The 19,127-nt window shown below is 53.3% G+C and overlaps 2 protein-coding genes across 2 annotated transcripts in view; both read left to right on the top strand.

Annotated features, from left to right (window-relative positions):
- Positions 1–3,484: 3,484 nt before the first annotated feature.
- LOC104695247 (E3 ubiquitin-protein ligase HECTD3-like) lies at positions 3,485–11,884 on the top strand. The gene is made up of 21 exons (XM_039555934.1): positions 3,485–3,897; positions 3,976–4,136; positions 4,679–4,771; positions 5,201–5,336; positions 5,712–5,827; positions 6,098–6,211; positions 7,294–7,376; positions 7,577–7,742; positions 8,092–8,173; positions 8,431–8,613; positions 8,706–8,755; positions 8,876–8,940; positions 9,177–9,280; positions 9,530–9,649; positions 9,778–9,867; positions 9,960–10,166; positions 10,429–10,558; positions 10,950–11,024; positions 11,287–11,368; positions 11,473–11,544; positions 11,713–11,884. Exons 1-21 carry the CDS (start codon positions 3,571–3,573, stop codon positions 11,795–11,797), a joined length of 2,541 nt encoding a protein of 846 aa, XP_039411868.1. The 5' UTR covers positions 3,485–3,570; the 3' UTR covers positions 11,798–11,884.
- A 483-nt stretch (positions 11,885–12,367) lies between these two features.
- EIF2B3 (eukaryotic translation initiation factor 2B subunit gamma) overlaps positions 12,368–19,127 on the top strand; it is a 98,758-nt gene continuing 91,998 nt past the window's right edge. The window contains exons 1-2 of the mRNA XM_039555935.1: positions 12,368–12,654; positions 16,118–16,257. Of these exons, the coding sequence (XP_039411869.1) occupies positions 12,507–12,654; positions 16,118–16,257 (288 nt within the window). The 5' untranslated portion in view covers positions 12,368–12,506. The remainder of the gene's footprint in view (positions 12,655–16,117; positions 16,258–19,127) is intronic.

A 19,127-nucleotide genomic window follows, 5' to 3' on the forward strand; every position in this document is an offset into this window, starting at 1 on the left:
CAGCTGGGTGGGTGGGAAGTCCTGTCTGCTGGAGGAGGTCTTTTGTAAATCCTAGAGTTGTCTCAGAATTGATCTCTGTGGCTTTGTGGCTGATTCCAACCACCAGTGTGGACAGGAACAGGAGCAGAGCCAGTGTGATACTTTTCCGTGCTGGTGGCTGAGTCACTTCCTAGGGTGTCTGTTTTACATGGGCATGAGTAAGCTGGTGAAAGGACTTTGATCTGCTGGTTTGTCCTCAGGAGTGTTGAGGAAGAAGGCTGCAGCAGCAAGCTAGGATTTAAAATGAGCCATCTGAAAAGGGACTGACATTGGGATGGAATTCATACTGCTTTTTCCAACCTTGCCCACCTGCCTCTACAGGAGATCAGCAGGAGATCACATTATTTACTGAGCAGAATTAGAAGCAGCAATAAGATAGACTCCTCTATTGCTGGGCAGGGGTTGGCTGGCAAGTGGTTCAGGGTGGGATGGATATGATGGCCCTAGTCTTTGGTGGAGGGTGAGCTGATGTCACCAGTGGGAATGGGCAGGTTAGGAGCCATCTAGGGCTGCTTGGGTTGATCAGCTGTGGGGGAGCAAACAACTCTGGCTCCCCTGCCCTTGGAAGCAACTGCAGCTGACGGAGGGTAACAGGTGTGTATACAGGGGTGTATACCTAGAACAGCTCAGGTTTCTCACTGAAATGTATTTAGACAGCTCTGTTCTCTCTCATTATCCACGTACACAGCCCCAGCCTTCAATGATGAGGAGAGAGTTGCTGTGCAAGGCAATGCTGAGATCAGAACCTGGCTGAAATGGTGGGACCCTTCCCTAGAAGCATCATGGCACCTCTATCTTTGGAGATGCTCAAGACTTGGTGTACAGCCCTGGGACCTGTGATCAAACTTCCAGTCTCATTCTGCTGGCTTGAGATCCAGGTCCTCCCTAACCTGAAGCAGTTGATGACTGTGGAATTATCAACTAGTTTTTCCCATATTTCCCACATTTCTCTGTTCTTTTTCCAGCAAGGCCTTTTAGCACCTGAGGTCTTATTTCCTGCCACTGAGTGCTGCCCAGGGGCTTGCTGGAACTCTGGGGAAAGGATCTAGCTGGTGACAGGGATTTTTGTTTAAAAAATACTTGTAGTAACAGGACCCTGGCCCTAGCAGAAGGGATCACCCAGGACGGTCTGGATTTAACTCCTACAAGCATACTGAGAAAAACATTTTTTTACCATATAAACCATTGTTTTACTGTCTTATTTTGTGTTATCACCATATATATGTTGGAGAATTGCACTAGTTGCTGCTGTGGTGGTATACTGGGGTGGAGAGACCTGTGAAAGCCCTTCCAGTAGGAGGAGAAGCCCATTGCAGCAGTGAGATTGTTTGGTGCATGGTCAGAGGGTCTGGAAAAACATGGCTGCTATGGAATGATGCCAGGATAATGCACAGATTGTGCTGTTAAGTTTGCTGTGCAAAGGTAAGCTGGGAGGGGGGAGCTGGGAGCTGGCCCGGATCTCCTCTGTGTGGTCCTCTCTCATCTGCAATGTTTTAAAGCCAATCACAAACTGAATTTCTGCTCAACTCTGGCCAATCTCAGGGGCCCAAAATAGGTGTTATGTCAGTGCTGGGTCACGTTTCTTCTCTGATCTCTAAAGCTGTGGGTAGGAACTGTCTCCTATCATGTTTGACAAGGCACAAATCAAGTACCCCTGCCCTTGACTCCTGCTGCAGGTGGCCTGGGGTGAGAGACGTCCTGAGCATCAGGATCCAGGAGCTGTGCATCCTCACCCCAACAACCAGACTCAAGTCAGTGGGGATTGATTTTCAAGCCAGTGCCATCCTAAGGAAGGTGCTGGTGTCTCTGTGGTGCTGCAGAGCATCTCTGTGTGCCAGAGCTGCAGCTCTACAGGGTGGGTAGGGCTGAGCTGGGGGAAGGACATGGTTCCATGTAACCACCTGATCTCTCCTGCCTTCAACTTGCTGGATTGTCATAGAATAGTTTCGGGTGATTAATAACGCACACGTAGTCTAGCTGTTCTTGTTATTCCACTACTGCCCTGGCGTATGACAAACTCTAAGTAGTTTGACAGGTTCTGTCTGTCCCTACCTCATGTAGGATCTAAAATAAAATGAATGAATTTAACTGCTCCTGGTGTTCCTGATGATTTCTCTGGTCTGGCAGGGGCTCCTGTGTCCTTCTGTTGGATTAAATAGTGCATGTGACACCTGGGGACATGGTTTAGTGATAAACATGGCAGTGCTGGGTTAACACTTGGACTCCATGAACTTGGAGGTCTTTTCCAACCTAAATGCTTCTGTGATTCTAAACAGCAATGAAGACTGGTGGTGTGAGAGGCAGGCAGTGAAGCAGAAATTGGCCCTGTCGCCTTGCACACAAAGTAGTGGCACCGAGGTGACTCAGAGTATTAACTGGCTCAACCCTTTCCAGCAGCTCTGCAAACCAGTGGTACAGGGTGACGTGGCTGCAGAGGGCAGGCCCAGGACCATCCTGGCTGTGGTTACTGCAGGTAAGAGCAGGGCCAAAGTCTGCATTTCTTCTGCACCGTGGTTCACAGCAAGGCAGGTGCCCATTGCTGCGGTGAGGCACAGTCGCACCTGTTCAATAGATAACACTGCAGGGATGCACAGCTGTTGGATCTCTCTGCACCATGCCTTTGCAGGCAGGGATGGAACTGGACTCTGACCTGCCAGGAGCACAGGCAGGCACCAGAGGGGTGTGGAGACCTTTGAGCTCTGCCAGCCTGCTTGTTTCATGATCCCTCAACTCAGCCCTTTGTGCCCAACCTGAAAAAATTAAGGTAGTGTGGGGTGGAGCTGAGTTGCTCTCTGCCACCGCCTTGCTGTGGTATGCAACAAGCAGACATGACATGGGGTGACAAGCTGCCAGTGTTTGGGGGTGGGGGGGAGGGAATTGGGTGCTGCTGGGTGTCATGGCCTCACTCCTGCTGCCAGGATGCCTCTGCTGGCTGGGATAAAGCTGTGCAGGGAAGCTTGTTCCCCTCTCCAGCAAGTGCTTGGAGCACCTCCACCTGCTGCAGGCCTGCCCAGGGCAGGGATATGCCAGCCAGAAGCTGGCTCTCCCATACCAGGATTCCCACTCACCTCTTTCTCCTATCCATGCTGGAGATGTAGCCCTGTGCTCTAACGCCACAGGACTCCCTCCCTGCTTGTAGGAATGCAGGCAATGACAGAGATGTTGGAGGCCGGGAGGGAGCAGAGTCCTAAGCCACAGGGCAAGGGGATGCCTGTGACCCGGTCAGCTCCTGCCGGATACTGAAGTGAGCGTAACAGAGTCACATCTTGGCAAGGGGGGCCCGGAGCTGGAGAGCGGAGCAACTGCTGCCCGAGAGGGTTGAAGAAGCGCTGGGGCGTGCCCGGGGCACGGGCGGAGCGGCGCCTGCCAGGGGAGGAGGCGGCAGCCGGCGAGGGAGGGCTGCCCGAGGCGGGGCGCCCCGGAGGGAGGCGGGCGCGGCGGTCCCGCCGGAGGCGCCCCGGCCCGGCGGGCATTCCCGGGCGGGCACGGTCGGGACAGCCCGGGGCGCAGCGCAGCGGTGCCCGGAGCGCGATGAGGGCAGGCGGGGAGGCGCCGCACCAGGTGCTGGGCCGGCTGCGGTTCCTGCTGCAGTGCAGCGAGTGCTTCCGCCGCGCCCAGGCGCTGCCCGCCGCGCTCTGCTACGTGCCGCGGGAGGTGCAGTACAAGATCTGCAAGGACCCCTCGGCCGCCGCGGCCGCCGCCGCCCGCAGCCTGCTCAGCGTGTGGGACAGCCCGGGGCCGGCGCGGGGCGGCAAGCGGGCGGCGCGGGCCACGATCGAGGTGCGGAAGGGCGGCTGCCTGCGCGCCACCGGCGAGGAGTACTGCAACGGCGCCGGGCTCTGGGTCAAGCTCAGCAAGGTAACGCGGGACCGGCACCGGGAACCACCCGGGCGTGCCGGGTCTCGACGGCGGTGACAGGACGGGATGTGCCTTCAGGAGCAGCTGGAGGAGTACACGGGCACCCATGGCCTGGCGGAGGGCTGGGTGCTGGCGCAGAGGTTCGGAGAGGGAGGAGATAAGTTAGTCCCGGTTGACTCCGTGCAGCGGATCCAGTGTCAGCACCAAACGCTGGGGGTTGATTACAGACCTGCTGTCAGGTATGGCCCCGACCCGCTGCGCCCCGGGCAGGAACTGGGCTCTGGGCGCTGGAGACGCGTGTGACCGGTCCCCACAGGGGACATGCGACCCAGCCATCCCCAGTCCCTTGGACACGGCCAGTACAGCCCACTCACTCCCTCCAGCGCAGGTGGGACACACCCCCGCCGAGCACCGGTGGGCAGGTGGGTGCTCCCGCGTAGACTAATCCTGCTTGCTTGTGGCAGTGCCTGCACAGAATAAAGATGATGCTAGGGGGGTTCTGAGTCACTTGGATTTGGGCTGAGCGATGTCACAGAGGTAGTGCAGTGATCAGAGACCTCAAATTTTATTTTCATGATATAAGGTCGTGTGCAGGGTGGGATTCCCCTGCTCTGTCCCAACCTGTACCCGGGTGCAGGGACACTCATCCTTCCCACAGCTGTTCCCGGGTGTCACCCCAGTGCTCCACTAGTGCTGACTACACTTCAGGCTAAGGCAGCAATGGACACACTGAGCACTGACACATCTTTTCCATTGTGTGACTCCGCCGGTGCTGCTCCAGCTGGGAACAAGTGGTGGACCTGACGTACTCCATGCGCCTTGGAGAGATGCCCAGACTCATAGAGCAGGATGAGGCTGCCGTGCAGAAGTTTCGGTATGAATGCATCTCCTAGAGCAGGACTGCAGCACCCCGAGGGGCTGCTGGCCAGGGCCTGGACATGCCTGAAGGGCCATGATTGGCTTCAGGGTCTGGAGTGGGGAGGATGGGTGCCATGAGATGCCTTTTACATTGGTACCTCTCAGCAAAGATCTCAAGCAAAGATGGCCTTTGCTCCACAGACCATTGGAGTGACTGTATGCTGCTACTCCCACTGGGCTGGAGTGGCCATAAATACCTGGTGTGCTGGTGATGAGATACAGCCATGCCATCTGCCTGCTGCAGGGACAGTGGCCTGGCACCATGCCGATTTGGTGGCCATGAGACACTGCAGCCAGTCTCAGCCGGGGTCCTGCACACTGCTGGTGGGCAGGTTTGGGGTGCAGCCTGGTGTCCTCATCCCATTAACACAGAGATTCCCTGCAGGTCCTTGCCCCCAGGCTGGAGCTATGAGCGCGACATGGAGCTGGGGCGCTTCCTGTATGATCACAGTGAGAAGAAGCTGCAGCACGCAGACTGCACCAAGGAACACATCAACAGCATCGAGGTCTCCTCACAGACGGTGTGTAGTGGGGCTCCTCTGCAGCCTAAAATCAGCGTAAGACACATGAGCATCACCACAGATGCAGGGAGGCGGGACCAGTGGTGGCTGTCCCCTCTGCAAGGGACAGGGGATGGTGGTGGGGTTTTGCTGCTCTAGCAAAGCTGCCAGGAGTTGGGCGTTGGGAGCAAAACCCCATTGTGTCTCTGGAGCACTAGGGGTCCACAGCCATGCCCAGTTTGCTATGTCAGGGAGCCACCGTCCACCCACAGCCCAACAAACCAAGGGCCTGGCCTGTTCCTGACCTCCTTTGGACCCACAAAACCCATCTCAGAGGAGGCCATGGCGTGTGCAAGGATGCTCATCTCCCTCCCTCTGCTCGCTGCACTCTTGCAGGAGGATTGTGTTGCAGCCCATCTGACGGACAACCTGACATACACCTTCTGGGAGAGCAGCGGGCCCCCGGGACAGCACTGGGTTCGGCTCAACATGAAGAAAGGCGCCATTGTCAAGTGAGAGCTCGGGGTGTGCCCTCCATGCCAACAGCTGTGCCGGGGAAGGGCAGGGTGCGGGGCAAAGCACCATCTTCCTCTTCAACCGAGCTTTCCCCCAGCTGGGGCTGCAGCTGGGGGCATGGGGTTGAGGTGGGGGATGGCTGCTGCCAGAGGCACCCTAGGAAGACACAACTTTGCCCCAGGCCTGGGACAACTCTGGGGGCATCTCTAGGCCCAGGCAGCTCATGAGGGGAGGACAATGCTCTTCCTTGCTCTTCTCACCCCCAGGAGACTGTGGCTGATGCTGGACGGGCAGTCCAGCTCCTATGTACCCAGGCGGGTGGCTGTGTATGGGGGAACACTAAGCAGGCTGGAGCACCTGAGAACAGTCCTAATTAATGAGTGAGTAATGAATGAGGAGCAGCTTATGCCCAGCTTGTGCCTAACTCCTGAGCTGTCTCTGCATCCTGAGCAGATGTTAAGGATGGGGCTGGGGTTGGTCCTGAGTGACTTGCCAGTGACAGTGGCTCTCCAAGGGTTGGAACTCCCTGCGTGCAGACTACATCTGCTCCCACAAGTGTGGTGGTCCCTCACCTCCATGTGCCAGTCAAGTGCCTTCATCTCCTTTCCTGCTCCTCACCCATGCTGCGGCACCTGGTCTGCAGCATGCTTCCTTCTGCCTGGTGACTTTGGCAGTCTTTCTGCCTCCTCTTCCTCACCTCTGGGGACACACACCACTGCTGTCACCTTCCTGAGCATCTCTGCTGAGCTGTAGCCAAGAAGTCCTGGGGCGCTTCAGCTCTCCATCTTCACCCTGGCCCTGAACACCCTTCTCGAGGCAGCTGGGGGTTTACATAGGAGTGCAAAGGTCTCCTTCACCTTCCCCCAAAACTTGCCCATTTGATGTTCTTTGGCTGAGCAGTGAGATCTGTCTCTGAAGAAGCACCCGTGAGACTGCAGAGGCGTCCTTTGCAGTGGCAGGAGCCAACTCCTCACTGCGTCTGAATACTTGCAGTGGTTTTTCCCCATGGGCTCACAGGACTTTGATGGGACCTTGACAAAGGCATTGAAAATACACTTAGTAAATTGCTAATCTACCCAAATCCCTGTTTCCTTCAAAAACACACCACCCTTGCATGACCAACTCCACTTGAAGGATGTTTCTGCCCTTGTGAGATGTGCTGGGACCCCTCAAGAACAGTGACATGCTCTCAGCCATCTTGTCTTTCTGTACTGCTTTGAATTTGTGCTCTTTTCTGGCTTTTTGGATGCGGCTTCCACCTTCTCCAGAACGTCTCTGTGCCTCTGACAACCTCTTCTCTCTGCTTGGGCACCTCCTGCCACAGCCCTGGTGAGGTGGGGGGGCTTTTGCATGGGTAGCAGCACATCCTCAGCTGGGGAGCCAGAGTGGCCTGTGCCTCGCTGGCCGCCTCACGGTTGTCTGTGCCTCATGGCTCTGCCATCTCCCTCCATGCTGTGTGCAGGAACAGCTACCAGAATGTCTGCATCCTCCGCGACATGAAAATCCACATGCCGGTGCTGGAGATCCGCTTCCTGGAGTGCCGGGGTGAGCCTGTGCACCCAGCCTGGCCCTAAACCTGCAGCTCTTCCTGTCACACTGGCTGCTTTTTGGGATCCACTGGTGGGAAGATTGAGGAATGAACTTCATATGAGCTGCTGCAGGTGTTGGGGTCACCTCGCCCCTGGTTGCAGCGTCCAAGCCGTGCTGGCCGCAGCACATGCAACATGACTGTTCTTTCTTGGCAGACCAAGGGTACAATGTCCGTCTGCAGGGGATTAAGATCATGTCCTTCTGGGAGTGGGACCTGATCCTCAACGCTGACATGTTCCAGCCAGCCCGGCTGGTTCGCTACCCTCTCCTGGAAGGGGTGGATGCTGATGTGCTGTACCGGCGTGCGGTGCTCATTCAGAGGTATGGCACAGGGATGCCACCATCCCCACAGTGAGCTCAATCCCAAAAAGAATCATGCCCTGACCTGTAGGGGCAGCCTCAGGCTGGGGTCAGCACTGGCCCTACAGAGACCCTCTGCAGTGATCCAGCTGCAGTGCAGCAGCATGGGCTGGGCTGCTCTTCTTTGCGGCGTTTTCTTGGGGGAAAAGAAATAAAGGGAGTGGCCAGGGGGTGCTGGGTGGGTGTTGCCCTTGTGTCTGGTGTCCCTCCATGGGCTGGTGGGGACCCATGTACAGGGAGCACAGTGGCCAGGGGTTGTGGTGAAATGCCACTCTCCTGCAGCCTCACATTGCTTCTCTCCTGTCTCCAGGTTTGTCCAGCTCCTGGAAAGTGTCCTGTGTTACCTGATCCCCCTCTCTGAGGACAGCATCGGCACCTTTGATGCACTCAGGGTGAGCATTTGCCAGGCTCCCCTGGGATGATGCCAGTAGGGGCATCTCACAAGTTCAAGTGGTTTTCTGGGGGCTGTAGTGTGTCCTCCTTGATCCAGTGGGGACAGACCAGCCCAGGGCTGAGAGCTGCCATGCTTGGCATTGCCAGAGGGATGGAGGAGCATCCCCCGTGACACCGGGGCTGACCTGGGGAGAGGAAAAGACAGGACGTGGTGGCAGGATCAGGCCTCTAACCATCCCAGCTTGTCCCTTGTTAGAACATGAAGCCATTCCTGGTGCTGTCCAAGCAGAGTGAAGCCGTCATTGCCCACTGTCTCCAGTCCTCGGAGAGCTCTGCTCCTCACACCCTGCCAAAGCTCTACATCAACCGGCTCCTGGCCCGGGAGCACCGTGCCAACCCCGCACTGGACCCCAGCTGCAGGAACGCCGTCTTCACCCAGGTATGGCAGCGCCATGCCCTGTGCCAGGTATCTGTCACTTCAGCAGGTATCTTGCCCCCATCTCATTCCCTTTCCGCTCTGCTACTCTCCAGCTGTATGAAGGCCTCAGATCTTCCAAGAACAATCAGCCCCTGGACTACAGGTAGGTCTTCAGTGTCATATTTGTGGGGTGTCACTTCCCCAGAGCAGGGTGCAAGGGGATTCCAGGTGCTGCTGGTATGCTCGGAGGAGGGATGTGCATGGGGCTGTTGCTTCCTCACAGGTGGCCCCTGACCTACAGCCAGTGGTGGGAGTGCGATTTCGTCACTGAGGGCATCATTGACAATGGTGAGAGCTCTCCCCTGGCGTCTCCTATGTTGGGGTGCAGCTCAGTGGGTGCCCACACTGTCCCAGCTGCTCTGGGAGAGGCAGCCCTGCTCTGCACACGTGAGGTGGTCCCCATATCTCCCCTACCCTGCCAGTCCTGCTGCTGTCCCAGGGAGGTGGGCAGCTTGGCCAGATCCTGTGGCTCAGTGTCTGGCCCTGGTGCGTCAGGCCCTAACCAGCCTCTGCCCCCACTGCAGGTGGTGGCTTTCGGGACAGCCTGTCAGATGTGTCAGAGGAGCTGTGTCCCAGCTCGGGTGATGTCCCGGTGCCCCTGCCCTTCTTTGTGCGCACTTCTAATCAGGTTTGGCATCCCACTGTCTGCCTGTCCAGGCCAGGGGAGTCAGTCAGCAGAGCCTGGGATGTTAGCCCTATCTTAATGTTTGCAGAGCTATTGTCTGGGAAAGCTGTGCTTGTACCTGGGTGGTGGAGATCTCCTGGAAGGGTGTAAAGGGCTGGAGAGGCAGGTGGAGGGGTGATGGTGGGGAAGGCTGCAGGAGAGACTGTGCTGGGCTCGTCAAATCTCTGTGTGTCCTAAGCGTCTGTCCGACAGGCTAACAGCAGCAGTGACACCAGGGACATGTATGTCCCCAACCCCTCCTGCAAGGACTTCCCCAAGTATGAGTGGATCGGGCAGCTGATGGGAGCAGCCCTGAGGAGCAAGGAGTTTCTGGTGAGCACAGCAGAGTCTCCCTGGCCAGTGACGGGGCTTGGCAGGGGCTACCCTGTCTTGGGCAGAGGGGCTGCCCATGGGTGAAGGAGGGGCACGGGGAGAATGCTTGTGTCCATTCCCTTTGGTAGATCCTGTCTTTGCCAGCGCTGGTGTGGAAGCAGCTGGCAGGGGAGGAGGTCAGCTGGAGCAAGGACTTTGCCACCGTGGACTCAGAGCTGGTGAGCAGGGCTGGGTGCTGGCAGGGCAGTGCTGTGCTCTCTCATGGCTGTGCTGGCTCCACTGGGGTGGCTATTGCTCATTTGGGTTGCAGGTGAAGCTGCTGGAGGTGCTGGAGAGGGTAGACAGGGAAGGCTTTGAGTTCAAATTTGGGAATGAGCTGACCTACACGACAGTGCTGAGTGACCAGCGCATGGTGGAGCTGATCCCCAACGGCAGCAACACCGCTGTGCGCTACGAGGACCGCAAGGAGTTCATCCGCCTGGTGCAAAAGGCTCGGCTGGAGGAGAGCAAGGAGCAGGTAACACTGTTCCCCAGGGCTGACAGGCTGCAAGGGGACCCTGCTCCTGTGGCAAGCCATGCCGGTACCTGTGGGATTCATGGTTGCCAAAACGTGTCCCCCAGCTCCAGCTGGGTGTTCTTTGTGCATCCCATGCTCAGGATGTCCATGTGCCCTGGGGACCCCTTTTGGGGTCCTTTGGTCGCTGTCCCCAGAGCCTTAGGTGGCTGCCCAGGGTTGAGACCCCCTGTGGTGACACGGAGCCCATCCTGTGCCCCCACAGATCGCAGCCATACGTGCTGGGCTGCTCCGCGTGGTGCCCCAGCCTGTGCTGGACCTGCTCACCTGGCAGCAGATGGAGAAGAGGATCTGCGGGGACCCGGAGATCACAGTGGCTGAACTGCAGAAGTTCAGTAAGTCACAGGGCCAGCCAGAGCTGCTCCCTGCCCTCCACAAGGGCAGTGGATCCCCTTGATAATGCTTGTCCTGCACATGCATCCTGGTCATGGGATGCCTGAGAGACTGGGGGAGGATAAGCCAGAGGGTCCCTGGATGCTTCAGGTTTAGCAGCAAACCCCACTGGTCCTCACTCTGGTCTGTCTGATCCTTAGCTGCTATGGGCAGAGGCGAGTGGCCACTCTTCAAACTAGGACCTCTGCTTCTCCACCCACCATGGCACAGGGTGCTGGTCCCATTCAGAGGTGCCAGGGTTTCTCATGGGCTCACCGAGGAGCAGAGGGTCTCCTCCTTTCCTTTGCTTTGCTGGGAGTTTCTAATTAAGCCACTGCACATTCTTTGTCACAGTCAAGTTTGATGACTTCCCCTCCAATGATACCCGTGTCCAGTACTTCTTGGAGGCACTCAACAACTTCACCAGCGGTGAGTGACCCCAAGCCTTTCCCTGCTCTTCATGTGCAGTAGGACAGGCCAGAGCACAGGGTACCCACTGCCCTGTGCCCCAGGGGTGCTCACCAGGTGCTTCCCTGGAAACTGGCTGGGGTCATCCTACCTGGCCCTTCCTGGGATCCTGAGAGCACCCTTTACCTTTGCCTCATGCTCCTGGGGTGATTCTGCAAGGCAGATCTTGCTGCAACAGCAGCAGCTGGGACAGTCTGTCCCTGAGCTCTGTCCTTCCCCTCAGAGGATCTCAGCCGCTTCCTCAAGTTTGTCACTGGCCGGAGCCGCCTCCCAGTTCAGATCGATGTTTACCCGGAAAGGTCAAAGTGAGTCTGTCCTGCCTGTGTTGGGGTCCCTGTGCCATGCTGGGATCCCCACATGATGTGAGGTCCCTGCGCTGTGTTGGGGTCTGATTCTTCTTTCTCCCAAGCTTGGATGCGTTTGACGTGATGCCACAGGCCTGCACGTGCTCCTGCACCTTCTTCTTGCCCAGCTATTCCTCGTGAGTCAAGCTGGGCATAGGGATGCTCCCCACTCCCTGGGGCTGGTATTGGGGTTCCCATCAATACTCTCCAGGCCTTCCCCTGGGGAGTGTCCAGACAGGTGTGGGGAGGGAAGCTTGAAGTTTTCTGTGTCCATCATGGCTGTGACCCAGCATTCCCCCTGCCAGGGCCAAGGTCTGTGAGGAGCTGCTGCGCTACGCCGTGTACAACTGCATGTCCATCGACACTGACAAGAACCCCTGGGACGAATGAGACCCCCATGTGCCCCATGCCATGGGAGCCTCGGGGACACTGGATTCAATAAAACTGCGGGGCCAGATCCTGCTGTCCTGCCCCAGGTCCTGTTGGTGTCTGTGTTTCGCGAAGGCTGGGACTGGAGTGTGTGGCCAGTGCTGCTACTGGAGGGGTCAGCATGGCACTGTCTGCTGGGGGCTGTGCCCGCACAGGGTCCTGCGGGGTGGAGAGCGTGGCATGCGGGGGTGGGGGGCGCTGTGAGTCCTGTCCCCTCTCTGGACATGATGTGGGGAGCAGAGCTGCAAACTGACCCCGAAGTGCCCCCCAGTACACCCCATAGAGAGCCCCAGTGCCCTCAGTGCCCCCCGGCCCCCGCCTGCAGCCCCTCCTGAGGCCGCCTGGGGGCGCTGTTCCGCCGAGCGCCCCCGTGGCCGGGTAGGGATCCATGACTCGGCGCTCGGCAGCGCGGGGTCCTTCGCTCGGTGTTCCTCTCGCCGCCCTGGCCGGGTGGAGGCCGCCCCCAGCCCGCCGGGGAGGCGGATCGATTCTATCGGCGCTCGCCCGCGATCGACGCTCTCGGCTGTGCGCGCGCAGGCGCAGCGCGGCCGCGCCGCCATTGCTGCGCTGTCAGTGCCGGGAGCGGTGGCGGGGAGCGGAGGAGTGAACTGGCCTTGTCTCACCTGTCCCGGTGAGAACCTGCCCTGTCTCTGTGTCACTCCGCAGCACGATGGAGTTCCAGGCCGTGGTGATGGCGGCCGGAGGCGGCTCCCGCATGACGGACCTGACCTCCAGCATCCCGAAGCCGCTGCTCCCAGTGGGAAACCGGCCTCTGCTCTGGTACCCGCTGAACCTGCTGGAGCGCGCCGGCTTCGAAGGTGAGGCATGGCGGGGTCTGGGCGTGCTGCCCCTGCTCACTGCGGGCTGTCCTCGGCCTCCTCCGCCGCTGCTCCCGTCCGTTCTCCCCTTGTTCTAATGCCCTGTCGCAGGTGCCCTGTTGGATGGGGCAGGTCCTGTAGCGCATCTCCCCTCTGCGCTGGAGCTGTGCTGTTGACCCGTGTCACATCTCTTCCTGCCCTCTCGGCTCCCTGTGCCTGCACCCTCTACCCCTCTTCTCACCGAGGGCCGGGGATGTCTGAAAGGGGGTTGTAGTGAGGTGTGTGTCGGTCTCTTCGCCCAGGCAATGAGTGACAGAATGAGAGGAAATGGTCTCAAGTTGCACCAGGGGAGGTTTAGATTGGATATTGCGAAATTTTTTCACTGAAGGGGTTTTAAAGCATTGGAACAGATTTCCCAGAGAAGTGGTGGAGTCATCATCCCTGGAAGTGTTCAAAAACCATGAGTATATGACACTTAAGGACGGGGTTTAGTGGTAAACATGGTGGTGGTGCTGGGTTGATGGTTGGAGTTGATGATCTTAAAGGTCTTTTCCAACATTAGTGGTTCTCTGATTCGAGGCTTTTCCCAACTTTGATGTCTTTCCCTGGGTTGCTAACCTTGAGTCTCTCATGTTTCTTTCTCAGAGTCATTAATGGCACCAGCGTGAGAAGTGTCAGCTCTCTGGGGATGGCTCATGGTTTGTTGTTTCAGCCTGGCCTGAAGTTCAGGGTTACTTGCTCTGTCTGAGGCATTCAGTCCATGTGGCAGTGCAGAGCCGAGTGCTGGGCTTTGGCCAGGACAGGGCAGGGGGAATGGCAGGCTCGTGTTGCTCACCTGTGGGCTTTGTTTCACAGTGGGGCTGGGGTGGTATTTAGTACCTGGTGAGCTTCTTCAGTATCTTCTGAGTTTAGGCTTTTGTTCACCTTTTGAGTGCTGGATGAAATCTTTCAGTGATGTCCCTCCAGCTGCTTATAAAGCTTCTTCCTGACACCTTTCAAGCCTCTGGTTTTTTTATGTTTGTGTTTGTCTTTTGCATTTCTGCTTCTCTGTTTTGTCTCTGTGATTATCCTGTACTTCATCCTGAGTCTGTGGCTTTTTTCCTGACTGCTTCTTTCTTCTGTGAAGATGCAAAGATCAGCTTATGTTATGTTAGCCTCTTAAAATTTCAGTGTGAAAGAACAAAACTAGGAGTAGACTTTGCCTTTATTCTGTTTCATTAGAAAATCCTAAAGAACTTTTGTTCTTTGGATTTGTTTTTTGCTTGTTGTTTGTTGAAATCTGCATTCTGAATGTCTGCCTTCTTTGCCCGTTCTCCTGTCTCTTTTTTTTTGCAATACTTTTATCCTGCAATGGAAATTTAAATAGCTAAAAGCTTCTGTGTAATCAGTATTGTGCTTCGTGAGGCTCTTTATTTGGAAATAACAATTTTCACTTGATGCTCTTGGCCACTAGTAGCTGCCCATCTACTCAGCCCTAGTGAGGCTGCATCTGGAGTGCTGTGTCCAGTTCTGGGCTCCTCAGGACAGGAGAGACATGGAGCTCCTGGAGCAGGTCCAGGGGAGGGCCACAAAAATGGTGAAGGGTCTGGAGCATCTCTCTTATGAGGAAACACTGAGGGAGCTGGGCCTGTTCAGCCTCGAGAAGAGACAACTGAGAGGGAACCTCATCAGTGCCTATCAGTCTCTGAAGGGAGGATATCAGGAGGATGGACCAGGCTCTGCTCAGTGGTGCCAAACAATGGTACAAGAGGAAGCAGGCAAAAACTGATTCCCAGGAAGTTCCACCTGAACATGAGAAAAAACTTCTTCACTGTGCAGGCGACCGAGCACTGGAACAGACTGTCCAGAGAGGGTGTGGGATCTCTGTCACTGGAGATATTCCAGAGCTGTCTGGATGCAATCTTGTGCAACGTGCTCTGAGATGACCCTGCTTGAGCAGGGAGGTTGGACCAGATGACCCAGTGTGGTCCCTTCCAACCCGAACCATGCTGTGACTCTGTGATACTGCTACAGCCAGATCTTTCTCCTTTCTCACACGTAGCTCTTCAGCTTGTCTGTCTACAGTGAAAATGTGGACATGCAGGGTTGTGTTCAGCACATGTATTCAGCTTCGGTAAGCAAACTGCCACCTTCCTGTTCCTTCCTTGCTTCACTCACCTGACCAAGCTGTACATTCCTGCATTAAATGATCTAGTGGCATGAATTCTCTCCCTGGATGATTTTTATTAAGTACTACATAAGAATTTAGTTCCTCATACTTGCTTATGTAAGTAAGTATGTGTTCCCATGGGCTGACTCACTGTGTCTCTTTTGCCCTAATTGCAAGTGCTCCATCTCTCCTAATATTTAGGAGACCTTTGCTCAGCTAACCAGGTTCATGCTGAACTGCATGAGCTTACAATTTGCACCTGACACCAGTTCCCTCTTCAGGAGTTAATTCTTTGCCTGATTCAAGGTGTGCTTTCAGTCCCTTTCTTGAGGTTCTTCATCCTCTTTTGAATCCACGTTGGCATCCAGTATGGGAATGGGAGAGCACCAATATCTCTGGCACCAAACTGCCACACAATTCCCATGTTTACAGTTCCTTCCTCTTTTCTGTTAATAGATTCAAGATGAGTTTTGATCAATGCAGATTTATTCTTGATGTGTTTTCATCTTGCCTATACTATTATTATTATTTATCATTTCCCATACTTCTCTGTTAAAATTCTGTGTGGAATACAATATTATAGTGTTGGGGTGTTTTGAGGGGTAGGATATTTTAATTGGAAAGTTTTATTGTTGCTTTTCCCTCCCCTTCTTGAGACTGGGGAAAAGGTTGCTTGTCATTTTGCTTCCTCAGTCTTTTCTTCTGTTCTCACATTCTTCATTTTGGAAAATATGCTTTCATGCCACTGTTGATTTCCTTCAAATACGCATTTATCCTTTTTCTTTTGTAGATGGAATGAGTTTGTTGCTCATCTATTACTCCACGTTCTTGCCAAGCTGATGCTGAGAAATAGTTTAACCATTGTATTGTAATAGTGTGGTTGGCGGTGTTGTCCACAGAGGATTACACAGGATCGGGGCGGCAAAAGACAAAGCTCTGAAGTGTTGGTGACATGAACACGGGGTCTCATTGGTCTGTTTGAGGACATATGGTTTGAGGTTGCTGGTTAATGATAGAAGAAGCCTCTGTTCTGTCTTGCTAACTGATGCCACGCATGCGTGTGTCCCTTTCAGTAACAATCTCCACCCAGCAAAGCAGGGGAGATTGTTTTCATATTCATTAGGAGTTTAATTCTTTTCTTGAACAGTTACTGTTGCCAAAAGAGCTTGGCTGAGTGGAGAGCCCAGTTATGTTACTCAAACCTTTTGACAGTTCCATCAGCCTTTCTAAATAAAAAAATGGGTGTATCCTATTTGTGATAAATACTACTTAGATTTTTTTCTGCTGGTTTCATCTCACTTTCCTTTCTCCTAGAGGTCATTGTGATTACGAGGAAGGAAATCCAAAAGATGTTAAACTTGGACACAAAAATGAAGCTTGATTTTGTGTGCATCAGTGACAACATGGACATGGGTACAGCAGATTCACTGAGGCATATTCACCAGAAAATTAAGGTATTACTGTCTTTTATTAAACTTGACTAGAAGTTACTTGTTTATAATACTTTTTTTTTTTTGTGTTGTAAGAAGTGTCCTGTGTAATGATATTGTGCATAACTGAATTTCCTGATCTTCAGAAGAGCTGGATTTTGTAAAGGTCACCTCACAGGGGAACTCACACAAAGACTCTGAGTGACTGGAATTGACAGCTGGGAAGGCTGGAGCCTACTGAGGCTGGGCTCTGGCTGTTTCTTAGGCAGTGTTAGCTTTCTGGCAAGGTAATTGAAAGGTTGTATTTGTTTTTACGATTTCTTGATACAATGTGTGATAGTTGTTGTCCACATAGTGCTTGGGGAAGTAGCCCTGAACAAACATTCTTTGTCTTAGGCAATGCAGTGATGCTCAAGAAAGTTTGTGTTCACTCTTGGCCCTGCCACAGGCATGGCTGCACTGTGGGGTCAGTGACTTGTGCTGGGCTTCAGTTTTCTGCTTTTCCTCTGCTTTTGCTGGCTTGGTCTTACAGTAAGCTCTTCAATAAACAGTGCCCAGATGTGATAAAGGACTGCTGTTCGAATAGAACCAATAGTTTATAGAATTTTAATTTCCAGCTGCATAATTAAAACACTCCCATGTAAGGCAGAAATGCTGCTCAGAGCTCTTGCTGTGATCTGGGACAGAATTTTTTGTTATTGTCATAGACTTAATCTTAGGATTTGTTCCCTCTCTGTTTAGGCCATTTTAGCCAAATTGCCTGTTTAAATAAATGTTGCAACAGAACATCAATGAGTGCCTAAGTCCTGAGGTTTCTTTTTGAAGCTCTTCTTGAAACTAATAAACTTCAGTGTTACAGTCTACATACTCCCAAGCGAAAGACTTCAGTTGAGACAAGGTGAAACTTCCAAGGCAAACACAGATGTGTAAGTGGCACAAGAAGACAGATCCTGCAAGGGATTAATGCACAGGCTAGAATATTTAGAGGGTGAAGAGAGTACATAACAAAGAAAATCAAAATTAACAAAATCAGTTTAACTGAACTGAATGTTTCTGTCATGTGGAGAATCCCGTTTTGTCATAACTCGGTTTGGCAGTATTTTCTGAATACGTGCATGCAGTAAGGAAGTATCTGCACTGCAAACAGGGACCCTGACCTTACAGTTTTATTGCCTGATCAGTGACAAGTCCATCTGTTGGGGTGTCCCTCTTTTTGGTAATCCAGGCAGGTCTGCTTAGGGGCCCTGGGAGACAACAAGTAGAGCGTCTGTGAGTTAGAAAATAGTGTGTCTTCACAGGCGGCAGTGTTGATCTTCTGTTTATTTTCCAGAAAAAAGGCTTAGAGAAGATGTGAGGTAGTCCTGAAAACCTCACAAGTTTTCCTAAGTCAGATACTGCGTATGAACGGCAGCAGCTGCTTCTGCCCTTTTTATTCCATGTCTGCTTGTCTGGGCACAGAGGACAAAGTGGTCTCTTATTTGAAAGAAGCCTGTACTAAGTTCTTGAGCAGATTGCTGCACTGTGTATTTTGGAGTCATTCCTCTAGTAAATTCATACCACTGGTGCACCTCTTACAGGGTATGCCCTCTCCTGTGTGATATAGGTGAGAGAACGCCACAGTAGGGGTAGCTGAAAAGCTGCTGTATGTTGGCTGTATTTGCGGTGCAGCGCAAGAGTGATCTCGTTGAAGAATGAGTTTCCCTGGTGAAAACAACTGCTTCTTGTGGCCATAGTTTGCTGGCAGGCTTTTTGCAGCCCATGCCAAAAGTCTGATGAGAAGTTTAAACTGGTTGCTGAAACTTAGTTGTCACAAATTGAGTTAATTGCCCACAGACAGAAGAGCAAGTATGCTCAGTGAAAGCGAGGTAACGCGGCACAGTATAGACAACTTGCTTGTGTACAGTGCAAGTGACAGGGAGTAAAGCCAAGATTATAAATGCACAGTAAGAAATATGTCTAAGGGTAGCAGAATTGCTGATCACAAATCCTGAGATGTTCATAAAGCACTCGAAATCATAACATTTCATGACTTGCTGCCTTGTCTAGCTTTGACTGAAGGGAGTCTCGCTGCTGCTTGCTGTGCCTGCAGTTTTGGGCCTTTCTGTTGTGCTGCACCTTGGTTAATGAAGTTTGATACTTTAGATGTCAAGATAAGACTTACAGAATTGCATTCAGTAGTAGCGTGAGAGCACGTACGTGCAAAACCTGTAAGGGCAAAGGAAATGTAGTTTCCATTGTTTTCTCTCTTTATGGTGCTGGTGTTTTTGGTGGCAGGTAAGACTGACTCTTCATTCACAGTAGCAAGCATCTGACTCTGTCAGTCTTACATTTTGCTGGTTGTTCAGAAGTTCATGAGAGCAAAGGAAATCCATTGAAGTTTTATTTGCTGTTTCCCCACTCTGCACACACAATAAGGTTTTTGACATCCTTGCTTCAAAAGCTGATATACTAGATGCAAGTTCTTTGCTCTATTGGAAGTCTTCTTGTTATTTTTGGCTGTCTCAGCCTACACCTGATTGACAAGGTAGCAGCTTCATTAGGGTTTTCATGTTCATTACCAGTCTGAATGTATCCTTTTCTTGGATCCTTCATACAATAAAAGTATTACGCTAAACTTGATTCCTAAAGGCACCTGCTTGAGAAGCAGTGAACACCAGAAAACTTGTAAGCTTCACTTTGTGGATTCCTAGGCCCCGGGTGTCACTCTCGCCTGTTTTTTACCAGTAGTTCTCTAATTGACTTGTGTAGTGGGTTGTTTTGTTTGGTTTTATTAAACATTCAGTTCTGGGATCTGAATAGCAAACACCATTAATTAGTTTGTTCTCACAGCTCAACAACGGAGAACTGAGGCATAATGAGGTGAAGTGATTTACCTGGGATTATTAAAGAAATTT

The sequence above is a fragment of the Corvus cornix genome, chromosome 8, assembly GCF_000738735.6.
Source record: "Corvus cornix cornix isolate S_Up_H32 chromosome 8, ASM73873v5, whole genome shotgun sequence".
In the NCBI taxonomy this organism is placed as follows: Eukaryota; Metazoa; Chordata; class Aves; order Passeriformes; family Corvidae; genus Corvus; species Corvus cornix.